The sequence below is a fragment of the Saccopteryx bilineata genome, chromosome 1 (assembly GCF_036850765.1).
Source record: "Saccopteryx bilineata isolate mSacBil1 chromosome 1, mSacBil1_pri_phased_curated, whole genome shotgun sequence".
In the NCBI taxonomy this organism is placed as follows: Eukaryota; Metazoa; Chordata; class Mammalia; order Chiroptera; family Emballonuridae; genus Saccopteryx; species Saccopteryx bilineata.
Genome location: NC_089490.1, coordinates 398,605,490 through 398,618,722, shown reverse-complemented (window position 1 = coordinate 398,618,722; position 13,233 = coordinate 398,605,490). Strand labels below are relative to the sequence as shown.

Genomic DNA, 13,233 nt, shown 5'->3' with positions numbered 1-13,233 from the left:
AGGTTTGTATCACTACCTGACTACCGCACAAATAAGCATAACACAAGTCTTCCCACTATTGAATATGGCCGTTAGAGGGATGATCTGTGCTTTATTTACTTTCTGATCTCCCACAGCACCTAACGAAGAGCTTTCATGTATGCTTGAGTATTTGTTGAATTAAATGAATGCACAGGCACAACTTAAACCTTAAAGCAATACACAAATGCAAGACACAATAATTAAATATTTCTACTTCCTATGTAAAATGAAGACAGTGCTCACTGTTGAAAAGCTTCCAAGTAACAGGACAAAAAGAGCTCTGTATTAGTTTACACTTCAATATATCCTCAAGGGCAAGCTGCCAATGAGAAACTGTCAAAAAGTTCACATGTCCCGGCTTGGTTAGGTTATGAGGAGGTGCTTAGAAGGAGAAAAAAAAAAAAGTAATTTTCACAGGGAGAAAACAGATTAAGACTAGTTCTTTGAAATTTAAAAAGACCACAAAGGCAGGCTACCTGCTGACAATTCCCCCCTCCCAATAATGTAAAATACAATTCCTATACAGTATTTAAGGGTTTCTCTCTAAAATTGCAGTATCACAAAGTAAGTTTTATGTAAGTAACAGATACATTGTAAGAGACTTCAATGATGCAATCACAAGCAATACTGATTATGGGTAAACTTATTTAGCATACACACTTTTTCTAAAACCCACCCAAAGATCCAGAAATAATTCTAGAATTAATAGTTATTATAAACAAATGGAAGAAAGGATAAGTCAGTTTCCTGGGCAACTCTTGAGTGAGTTAATTATATGAACATAGTATCAACTTGGTAATTTTTATGTAAAAAGTTCAACTATGAAATTTACATATTTATCACAACTCTGTACAGTTTAGGCAATCATAAATTCGTCACTAACAAACTATATGCTAAATCTGAACACAAACTATAACCTAAGAACACACAACAAATATGCCTAGTTATGGCTAAAGAGAAGTGCCTTTCTACAGGGCAAACAACTTTTGGCTCGAACAACACTGGAACCCTTAACTTTCCCTTTTCCCTTCAATGACATCTTTCTAGATCCTTCGCTACCAAACTTCATGTATAAATTATTGAAACACATAGGATTAAACAAGTGGCTCCTATATCAGGAAGAATATATAATTTCCTCACCGCAGAATACAATAAAAGCAATTCTATTGGTTTTGTTTCCAGACCATCTTGAAAATAATAGAAAATAAAAATACTGAAACTCTTACCAGCAACTTAATAAATAATCCCCTAGAGATTTCAACTTCGGGTTACGGTATCTGTGAAACATTTATAGACTGGTTTGTTTGGTCAAAGTGGTTAAATTACTTATGAATTTGACCCTAAAAGAAAACAGCACTATTAGAAAACCTTTTATTCCTAGGAGTAAAAGCCATCCAAATCAACAGGCATTTGTAAACTATACTGACATGACCAGTCTTGCTGTCTCCTGTACTCCTGCTTCCACTGATAGGAGTTTCACCATGTATCATAACTACACTTATTACGGTCAGAATGCAGCAGATAGTTTTTAAGCATACAGACGTCATGAAAAACCATCTACAAAACATCTTGGCTTTCCCTGCCCCCAACCCTTGTTCTTTAACAGCCCAGCCGAGTGAACGGGGTAGCAGCTTTAAGACAATGTGAGGGCTCAATAGCTGAAACTGACTCGCTTTTTGAAAGAAAAAGGTAGTAAGATCTTCCTTTACTATGAGTTAAATTATGATTTCCCACTTGTAATTCAATTACTATTTTGTATCTACATGCACAAGTTTCTAATCTGCAAATACAAGCATCAAATGATAGGTATTATAACTCAATAAAATTAGGATTTAAGGTTGCAAGGCAAACTGGTCTAAGTCACACTGCTGAGGCTCAGGGTTTGCACTAGGTCAGACAATTAGTAAGAGTCAGAACTAGAATCCAGATGTTTCCATGTTTCTGGGGCTCCGGTCTGTGTTTATCACTGTATTGCAGTGCCACTGGTCGTCTGACACGACTATAATACAGATAACGTCAGTACTGGACAGGTAGTCAGATTTCTTTTTATTTAAGAGTTAAGACTGAAAATACAAATCACCACATTTGATTGACTTGTTAGAACAAAGTGTGAAAATTGTGCCATAAAAAGTACACAGAACAACTAAGTTTCATGAGAAAAGAAGTATTTAGAGCATAAACATTTTTTCTTTAAGTTTCACTTAAAAAAAGATTTTATTTTATTGGTTTGAGAGTGAGAGAGACAGAGAGGAAGACAGAAAGGGGGAGGGAAAGCATCAACTTGTAGTAGTTGTAAAGTATAAACTTTAAAAAATAAAAATTTCCAGGCTGTTTTTGCTTTGAGCTAATTTCCAAAAAGATACAAGAAATGCAGCTTTATTCTGGCATCATGATTTTCATAGCAATAATGAAGAAGTCTCTAGCAAGTTATATAGAGAAAGGTATAAAACATTTTTAAATTTTATTTTTTCATTTTAGAGAGGAGACAGAGAGGGAGAGAGAGAGACAGAGAGAGACAGAGAAAGAGAGGAGAGAGAGACAGGGCGGAGGAGCTGGAAGCATCAACTCCCATATGTGCCTTGACTAGGCAAGCCCAGGGTTTTGAACCGGCGACCTCAGCATTTCCAGGTCAATGCTTTATCCACTGTGCCACCACAAGTCAGGCTAAAACATTTTTAAAGTTCAGACAATAGCCCTGGCTGGGTGGCTCAGTTGGAGCATCATCCTGACACAGCAAGGCTGCAGGTTCGATTCCCAGTCAGGGCACATAACAAGAATCAACCAATGAATGCGTAAAAAAAGTGGAACTGATGTTTCTCTCTCTCTCTCTAAAATCAATAATTAAAAAAAAATAAAGTTCAGACAATAGACATGTATCTATACTTGAGGGTCGAATAATGGAAGCTCTCCCCCTGAAAAGAGCACTAAATATTTAGGTCTCCTTTACTTCAACCTCAAATTTCTGCTTTGAAATCTTCAGTTTCCTTCAAAGGCAGAAATCTGGGAAGCCGATCCTGGCCCCCGACCTCCTTCTCCAAGCATACTACATAGACAGCTGCACTAACACCTGAGGGATTGCACCCAATGTGGACATCAGTCATCCTCTACCTTTAGGTCGAGACTAGTATTTCCAAAAACTGTGATTCCACAGGTCAGACAATATAAAATCGCCTTCTACAGAACACCAAGTGACCCCTTACTCTTCTTTCACTTTTTGAAAGTCTCCAAAATGAAAAGGAGGTTGGTGAAATAATGTGAAGCTGAAGACTGACATCAACTCACGTAGATTTTTTAACAATCAAGGAAGATTTTTCTTAGTATCCATTTTAAATGAGTTAAATTTTGGAATAACAAAGTCCATCTTATTTTCATGGTGCAAAGGCGTCTCCGACATTTCCTTTGCGAGATGCAGAATGCACTCTGTAAGGGGGAAAAGCTTCTGCAGTGAAATGATGACTATACACACAGTATTTTAAACTAAACTCTTCAAGTAATGACCCAACAAATGAGCACCTTACATTGGGCCCACCAAAACTGTATTAATGATTTTTAGACAATATTAATACATATTTTCAATGGATAAGAGTTTGAGATAGGAAATCTATCTAGTTTACTTTCCAGTTGAATAAACTATTTTAGATCAAGAAAAATCAAAAGATATGCACCAAAGGGCCAACAACTGAAGCAGTGAGCAATGACAAGTGATTAAGGCCACAACACCTAATTACTAAGCTATAGGGAAGCTGCTGTTCCCTGGACCTCTGCCCAGAACACAAAATTTTGGAGGAGAAACATGGGTGGTTTAAAGGGAACAAGAGTTCTGAATTTGCTGCCTCATTCCTTTATCTGGGCAGCTAATCTTGACCTTGCAGAAGCTTCCTCTGCTGCTGTTTCTACTGAAATGGACATAACAACACTGGAAAATCCAACAGGGTACCAAAGCTCTTATATAGTAAATCCCCCTCAAAAACCATGTAGAGAACATATTTAAAGCTAAGATCAGAAATTTTAACTTCGTTATAATCACCCCAAGATTCTAGCAACGGAGACAACAAAGCATTTTAAAGTCTCTCAAAATCCTGTGAGGTAAGGAAATAGAGAACGACATTCTCTGTACCCTCCCAAGCTTCTGGCCCTTCCTTTAACCAAAATCTTTTCTTTTTTTTCCTTCGAAGACTCAGTTCCTTTAAAAACCACCACCTGCTCAGGGTGCATTTTTTTCTCTTCCAGAAGGCATCTGCACTGCAGATCCCTGCACGAGGGGAGCTTGCCAGCCAGCTCCCACCGACAGGCAGACGATACACAATGGAAACTAACAGCGGCCTGCAGTTTCCTTCCTCATCTTTCACAGAGATGATGAAGAAGGGGGTCCCACCAGCCCCTGCTTTGTCTGAGGGTCTCCCCTTCCCCCTTTGCTGCGGTCAACAACCCCTTCTGTTACACCGCGATCAAGAGCAGCTCACAGAAAGCCTGAAATCAAAATATGTTTACGGCTGGGCTTGACTCGACTCCATTTATTACGTTCTAGAATATAAGCAACTGACTGCACGTCCCCACCCCCACGCCGCGCCAGGGAAAAGCAGGCCGTGTTGCAGATGCAGCCACGGATCCATCTTGGACCATCAGCCGCTCCCTCCCCCCCAAATCTTCCCTGAGCTCTTCTCATCACGCCTCCTTCCACCTCGGAGCCTCAGAAAAATCGGGCACTCAGGGAGTCTAGCCACAGAAAATTAAAGGCAGGTAAAGCCGGCTCCAATATTGCCACTAAACTTTCTCATTCTCCCCACAGGCAACCAAAAAAAAAAATTTTTTTTTTGGACGGCTACCATGAACGTCTGATTATGTCAACACCTGTCTGCAAACCTGCAATGCAATCCTTTCACCACCATCCCCTTAAAATCTTAACTAATCGTTTCTCCTACGACCAACCTGCCTCAATCCTCTCCACCTCTCTAATCCTCCCCTAAGTCGCCCCGGCTCAGGGGACGGCTCCCCCGAGCTGCTGTCCCTGCCCCCGACCTGTTTTCCTCGCACCCCGTTATTCCCTCACCGTCTGCACGACCTGCTCCCCTCCCCCTCAGCCCGTTTCCCGGTAGGGAGGGTGGTCCGCCCTCCCCCGGACCCCCAGCACCCCCCGAGGGCGGGGTACCCCGGCGCGCCTCACCAGCACAGGAGGAGCTGCAGCTCTTCGCCCCGAGGGCGGAGCAGGCTCCCAGGCTCCCGCCGCCGCTGGGCGCGGACGGCTCGGCCCCGGAGGACGACGAGACCGACGGGGACTGAGTGGCCGCCGATAGCTCCGCCATGGTAGCGCAAGAGCGAGAGAAGGGTGCAGAGAGATGTGGGGAGGGAGAAAGGGAGGGGAAAGAAAATACTAGGACAGGGCGCTCTTGGAAATCCCTTCACTCCTCCAGCTCCGTGGACAGAGTCCGACAGACCCACTGACTCAGACCAGCACAGCGAGAGGGCGGGAGCGCGAGTGCGCACGCGCACAAAGGGCCCTCGGGCGGGAGGTGGGGGCGGGCGGCGGCTGCGTCGAGGCGCCCAGCGACGCAGGACGCAGGCGCAAGAATTGTCCCTCCGCGTTCCTGTGGCGAAGGAGGGGCAAAACCGGCTTCACGCCGCGCCCCTCGGGGACCCAAGCGCAAGGGGCGTGGCCAAGCTCCGCCCACCACTGCGGTCTAAGCGAGCGCTGCGAGTTAGTGTTCCTTCGTAGCTCTGTGAATTTTTTGGGGTCGGCAGATTACGTGTTTTAACGATAGACGTTCTTTCTGCTTTCATTAGGAGGAGAATATCTTTTCTGTCAATTCCACAGTCGTTGTCTTTTGGTCGATGTGTTCCCACCTGTGACTCCAATGAAAAGTGAAAGCCACAGGGTGGCGTAGGCCTACTCTGCGAGGTGCTTTGTGAATTTCTCTGGATATGTCATTGTTTCACCATGAGGCAGAGATGGTACGATCTCCCATTTGGTAGGTGGAGACAGATGCTGTACAGAATGAAACACTATTACTCATTCCAATCACATTACAACGCAGTCGCAGAACCTGCTTCAAATTCTTATCTCATCCTGTTCCCCCCGAGAGGGGTCTGGTCCACCTTGGGCCTGACCTGTGGTGGCGCAGTGGATGGAGCGTCGACCTGGAAATGATGAGGTCGCCGGTTCGAAACCCTAGGCTTGCCTGGTCAAGGCACATATGGGAGTTGATGCTTCCAGCTCCTCCCCCCCTTCTCTCTCTCTGTCTTTCTCTCCTCTCTCTCCCTCTCTGTCTCTCTCCTCTCTAAAAATAAATAAAATTAAAAAAATTAAAAAAAAAACACAAAAAACAAAAAACACCTTGGATCTTAAGGCCGTCCTTTCCTGCGAAGAGGCTATCAGGTAGAGACGGCAAATTTTGAAGGATAAAAACCGAGCTACTGAGAAAAGAAGAGCCAGGAGATAATCCTGGCTGTGGTTAGGGGAGATGGTAAAATGAAGTACTAAAAATTGAGAATATGACACGAAATATACATGATTAAATTTTATTTATATCCTGAAAGGGATCCTTAGCAGTAGATGCATTTGAACCCAGATATATAGCTTATACTAGATTTTATTTTATTTTATTTTTTTGGCTTCTCTCTCTTTAGTTTGCAAACTTCAAAGCCTTCTCCCTATATTTGGTCAAAATATTTGAATTGTGTATAATTCTTTTACAAAGGGGAACATAGACTGGAAATAATAAAAGTCACGGCTGTAGGCTTTGTTATTGCTAAAACAGCAATTGATGACCCGAAGGACAACTGCAGGCTCTGCAGAGCCTGTAAAGATGCTGCCTCATGACGGGTGAGCCACTCAGCCAGGCGGCCACTGAAAGGAAAAGCAATCTGACCAGGAGACATCTTCTAGAACAGACAGTGAACTACATCTGCCCTTGGCAGTTTTTAAGGTCAGGTAAAGCCCAGACAGGGGAAAAAAACTCCTGGCTGTTACAACACTCTGAAAAAAGGCACAGAAGGATATTTCCCAAAATAACTGTGGCAAATATCTTACTTGGGCACTTAACAGCATCAGTTGATAGTGCAGCAATCTGTCCTTCATGTGACAAGGAGAAATACAAGCCAATTGGATGACTAAGCCCATTCTGAGAAATGAATAAATTTTTAAAAATTTATGTTAGTAGGTGCTGGATAAGGATATGAATGATGCTGGTCTTGTATCCTGACAGCAATTGCTAGAATCTGGAGCCCCTGGCTGGAAAGGAAACCCATTTCCATGATAACTAGAAGCAGAGAAAAGGAGATAAAATCAAGGCGCTGATGTGGTCTTGGTATTCTCTTTAGACTCTTCAGGTTTTTTATATGAGACCTTTGTCATAGGTCCAATTCTTGAAGCTGCCTTTCCTTCCTGCTCTCTCTTGCTTTACCAGTAAACTTCCTAGTAAGCGAGACCGACTCTTGCTCGAGTGATTTGTATATATGATTTGTTCCACAAATGCTTACTGATCACCTGCTGCCTGTGGGACACTATCCTGGGAAATCTGGAGGGGTCCCCAAAAATGGTCATCTCATCTTCAATGAGCTTACAAGCTAGTTGAGGCTTAGGACATGCTCGCATAAAGTTAAAAAATACAAATTAAATAGCAACCCAAAAACAATCTCAAACAACACAAAACTATAATGCTATAGTTAGATGGCAAGTGAGTTGTGTGAATTTAAGAGGGTAGGGAATCGCTGTGGAGTTACAGTGGCTTGGGGAGGTTTTATGAAGAAGCCCAAAGTCAGATAGGAAGTTGGAGTAGTAAACAGGTCACTAAAGGCAGGGGGAGAATGAAGCAAATATTCAGTAAGACCTCCACCTGGGCACACCAATCACAGAAATGCACCACTTCGTCCCAGGTCAGTCCATGATGCACTCCAGGGCTGGCTTGTCTAGCAGAAGGAGCCCAGATGTGATCTGCTCTTGCCCCTCCCCTCCACAGGCTGCCCTTGTGTAACACCTAGTCTATCTATCTGTGGTGGCTGGAGGCTCAGAGGTGTTTCTGTATATAAGGTGTTTTGGGTGTGGTTAACCCAAGTTGGCTGGAGTCAAGGGCTTGAACTGGGATAAGAGGGAGATAAAATGGGGAAGAATACATTGGGGCCAGAGTGACTAGAAGCAGTAATATAGAACTAAACAACTGAGGCTTTGGCCCTGGCTGAGTAGCTCAGTTGGTTAGAGTGTCATCCTGGTATGCCAATGTGGGTTCAATTTCTGATCAGGGCACATATAAGAATCAACCAATGAATGCATATATGTGGAACAACAAACCAATGTTTTTCTCTCTTCCTTCCTCTCTCTAAAAATAACTAACTAAATAAATAGACATAAAGCTTTGTCTTAAAGCTAATGGGAATTCACTGAAGGTTCCAGGCTTTCCTGTGATTTTTAAAGTACTCACCGAGCACAGCCATTTCTCAGGACTTCTTTTGAACAGTTTTTAATGCTGAGGCACTGAGCTGGGCCTCTTCTTCCTTGGCCCTGTCCTATGGGACTGGTATTTACACAGTTGATACCCTAACTCAGCTCCCTAGGCCGTGTATTCTAACTAAACGGTTTTTTAATATATTCACATGTAATATATATGTTTATACACACATATATTTTTCTTTTATTTTTTTAATTTTTATTTATTCATTTTAGAGGAGAGAGAGAGAGAGAGGGAGAGAGAAAGGGGGGAGGAGCAGGAAGTATCAACTCCCATATGTGCCTTGACCAGGCAAGCCCAGGGTTTTGAACCGGCGACCTCAGCATTCCAGGTCGACGCTTTATCCACTGCGCCACCACAGGTCAGGCTATATTTTTCAAAAGTATATACAGTACCCTATAAACTTTCTTCTATACTAACCATCTCCACCCACTAGTCTCCCCCTCTACATACATATAGGTAACTACTGTTAGGAGCTTTCTGTGGCAAGTGCAAAGGTGAATAAGGCAAATTTCTATCTTTATCCACCCTTCTTAATGCAAATGATAGCATGATATACACAGTTAGGTATCTTGCATCCTTTCCTTAAAAGTAAATTCTAGTCTTTTTTTTAAGGAAGAGGAAGGGAGATATAGAGACAGACTCCCACATGTGCCCTGACTGGGACCCACCTGGTAACCCCTGTCTGGGGCCAATGCTCCAATCAACTGAGCTATTCTCAGCATCTAAGGCCTACGATCTGACCAGCTGCACTATTCTCAGCGCCCAGGGCTGACACTCAAAACAATCAAGGCACTGGCTGCTGGAGGGGAAGAGAGAGAGAAGGAGTAGAAAGTGGGGCAGAGAAGTAGATGGTTGCTTCTCATGTGTGTCCTGACCAGGGATCGAACCTGGGATGTTCACATGCTGGAAGGACACTGAGCCAACTGGCCAGGGCCACTAGTGATCTTTTGTAGTGCTTTTTTTAGCTTAGTTTTTTTTTTTCTTTTTTTTTTTTTTTTTACAGAGTCAGAGTCAGAAAGAAGGATAGACAGGGACAGAGAGAGACGAGAAGCATCAATCATTAGTTTTTCGTTGCGCATTGCAACACCTTAGTTGTTCATTGATTGCTTTCTCATATATGCCTTGACCACGGGCCTTCAGCAGACCGAGTAACCCCTTGCTTGAGCCAGAGACCTTGGGCTCTTGGGCTCAAGCTGGTGAGCTTTTTGCTCAAACCAGATGAGCCCTCGCTCAAGCTGGTGACCTCGGGGTCTCGAACCTGGGTCTTCCGCATCCCAGTCCGACACTCTATCCACTACACCACCACCTGGTCAGGCTTTTGTAGTGCTTTTTGAAGTGTTAGACAGCTGTGCTGTTGGCTGAAGTAACAATAATGAAGCAGCTGACAGGTCTTGAGCTTTTACTATGTTACCATATTGAAGGCCTGATATTCAACTTTATAACTCCTTATGAGTTGGGTTGACTTTTTTTTTTTTTTTATAAACTGAGAAGTCATTACCTCATTTTATACATGAGCAAAGTAAGGTACAAATTTTTAGATGACGTGCAGGATGCCAGTAGTCCAGTCTATTCCTTCCAGTTGTCTAAACATGGATTTTGCTAATAGGTGATAGGAAAGAAGGCTGAACTGTGTCCTGGCTCAGTCAGTGAGTCATCATTTACTTGGCTATTTACCCCACAAGACTGTGAGTCTCTGGAGGACAGGAATGTGTCTGATGCTTCGTTGTAGCATTAACTGCCTAACACTGTGCCTGGCACATAACAAATGCCTTATTTTTGAAAGCTTCGGAAATTGAGTCACAATGGATATAATTAAAGAAAACAATTTTGCTATTTTTCTGCTTCATAAAAATACTTGAGTATCCTGAATACTTTTGACTTTGTTTTGCTTTTCCAGAATGATGATTACCAATTTTTGAGGGCTAACTAGGCATCAGTCATAATTGCCAAGCACACCCCAATTAACTTATAACTCATGAGTTGTCAAACCATTTGGCAGAGCCCTGGCCGGGTAGCTCAGTTGGGTGGAGTGTTGTCCCGATGTGCCAAGGTTGTGGGTTCAATCCCTAGTCAGGGCACATATAAGAAACAATCAATGGAAAAAAAAAAGAAACAATCAATGGCCTGATTGGTGGTGGCACAGAAGATTGTCAACCCAGAAAGATTTGTCACCAGTTCCAAACTCCTAGAGTCACCAACTTGAATGCTGGTTCACCAGCTTGAACACAGAGTTGCTGGCTCAAGCATGGGATCATTCACACAATCCCAAAGATCACTGCCTTGAGCCCAAAGGCCGCTAGCTTGAGCAAGGGGTCACTGGCTGATCAATGAATACATAAACAGGCGAGGCAACAGAGTAATGTTTTCTTTTCTCTCTCTCTCTCAAATCAATTAAAATAATTAAAAAAATAATTTGACAATGATGAAACAAGTACAAAGAGGTTAAGTAACTCATTCAAGGTTGCAGAGCTAGTGAACATTAGAGCCAGAATTCAAAACCAGGTCAGTCTGCCTAGCCTGTGGTGGCACAGTGGATAAAGCATCGATCTGGAATGCTAAGGTCTCTGGTTCAAAACCCTGGCCTAGCCTGGTCAAGGAACATATGGGAGTCAATGCTTCCTGCTCCTCCCTCCTTCTCTCTCTCTTCTCTCTCAAATAAATAATAATAAAAAGATTTACAAAACCAGGTTTGTCTGACTCCTTAGCTAGCAGCCTTATCCATTCAAACATGCCTACATGTCACCTACTTATAAAAAACCACATGAGAAGGTCAGACTCTGGTCATACCACATGACTCAATTCAGAGGTGGCTGAAGGCAGGCTGTAATCAGTATCACCAATATTTAGCATTTTCGATGTCCACTGTTTTTTTTTGTTTGTTTGTTTGTTTTTTTTACAGAGACAGAGAGAGAGTCGGAGAGAGGGATAGACAGGGACAGAGAGACAGGAATGGAGAAATGAGAAGTATCAATCATTAGTTTTTCATTGCAAATTGCGACACCTTAGTTGTTCATTGATTGCTTTCTCATATGTGCCTTGACCCCGTGCCTTCAGCAGACCGAGTAACCTCTTGCTCAAACCAGCGACTCAAACCAGATGAGCCCGCACTCAAGCTGGTGACCTCGGGGGTCTTGAACCTGGGTCCTCGGCATCCCAGTCCAACACTCTATCCACTGCGCCACCGCCTGGTCAGGCAATGTCCACTGTTTTGATGACCCTAGATAATTGAAAAGGAAAGAGCAACAACAACAAAACGTGTTTCTCATTTGCAGGGGTTGCTTTCTGAGTTATGACTAATCCTAAAGTCTACCTATAATTGAACTATGTTGTTTCAAATGCCCAAATGTGCTTCTACAAGGTATGGGGAAGGCTGATATTGCTAATACTGATCTTGGTAACGTGATATTGAGACAGGTAACATCTGTATTTGCGGGTCACTTCCTGACAGTCTGGATTTCAGTGGATCTCTGTTGGTAGCCCTCAAAATAGAATAGGGTGTTTTGTTCAAATGTAGAAGTTAATATTTAATATTAAAGGAACAAGAAAGTGAGTGAGCAGTGTTATGCATAACATATACCTTCTTTATTCATCTATTCAATAAATATTTTAGTGTTTACTGTTTGCCTGGCACTGTTGAGACACTTGGGGTATAGCAATGAACAAAACCAGACAAAAATTTCTGCTTGGAACTTATATTTTAGTAGGAAGAGTTAAACAAAGAGAAAAGCAAAACAAGTCAGATAGTAAAAAGTCTTATGGAAACAGACGGACAGGGAAAGGGAATAGAAAATACTGGGATGTGTGTGCATTTTTAACATACTGTTGAAATTGTGCTTAGTCACTGACCTAAAGCTCCTCACTTTCTGAGCCTGCCACATAATGCCCTGGGTTTGTGTCACATACTGCAGGTGCTGCCTTCTGCACCCAGTGTGAAACTCTGGCAATCACTTTCCCTGTTGTTCATGTCTAGTTTCTTGCTGACCCCAGTTGGTCTAGACTCTTAAATCTAAAGTCTGGAGGAGGGCATTCAAATAATCTTGAGAGTTTGGGGAGAATCAGAAGAGGCAAAGGAAAATAAAACAGTACCTCTTTAAGTAAGATTAGGTAGAATTATCTTTCACTAGTTGTTAAACACAGTTTAAGGGATTATCAGGGCATAGGTAGCTGGAAGGAGATTCTAGGTTGGCTATAATAGATCAGGCAGGGGCGCCTGACCAGGCGGTGGCGCAGTGGATAGAACATTGGGCTGGGATGTGGAGGACCCAGGTTCGAGACCCTGAGGTCGCCAGCTTGAGTGCGGGCTCATTTGGTTTGAGCAAAGCTCACCAGCTTGGACCCAAGGTCGCTGGCTTGAGCAAGGGGTTACTCGGTTTGCTGAAGGCCCCGGTCAGGCACATATGAGAAAGCAATCAATGAACAACTAAGGTGTTGCAAGAAAAACTAATGATTGATGCTTCTCATCTCTCTCCATGCCTGTCTGTCCCTATCTATTTCTCTCTCTGACTCTCTGTCTCTGTAAAAATAAATAAATAAATAAATAAAAATAAAAAAATTTAAAAAATCTTTATTTTAAATAGATCAGGCAGGGGCAAAAGGAAAAATAGTCAAATGAATGAAGCAATAGTGATGTCAAGCGTGGTGGTGGTGTGGTGGTGTGATGGATGCTTTATCTTTGATTAAGCTCCACCAGCTACTTACCCCTAGAGAACTGTACCCTACCCCAATAAATACAAAATACTACTATTCAATTGTGGCATCTGACATTTCC

General features: G+C 42.8%; 1 protein-coding gene across 1 annotated transcript in view; it reads right to left on the bottom strand.

The window, feature by feature from the left end:
• Nucleotides 1–5,511, bottom strand: part of RTN3 (reticulon 3) — a 51,295-nt gene extending 45,784 nt beyond the window's left edge. Inside the window, exon 1 of the mRNA XM_066251824.1 lies at nucleotides 5,186–5,511. Within this exon, the coding sequence (XP_066107921.1) occupies nucleotides 5,186–5,324 (139 nt within the window). The 5' untranslated portion in view covers nucleotides 5,325–5,511. The remainder of the gene's footprint in view (nucleotides 1–5,185) is intronic.
• Between the last annotated feature and the right edge of the window lie 7,722 nt (nucleotides 5,512–13,233).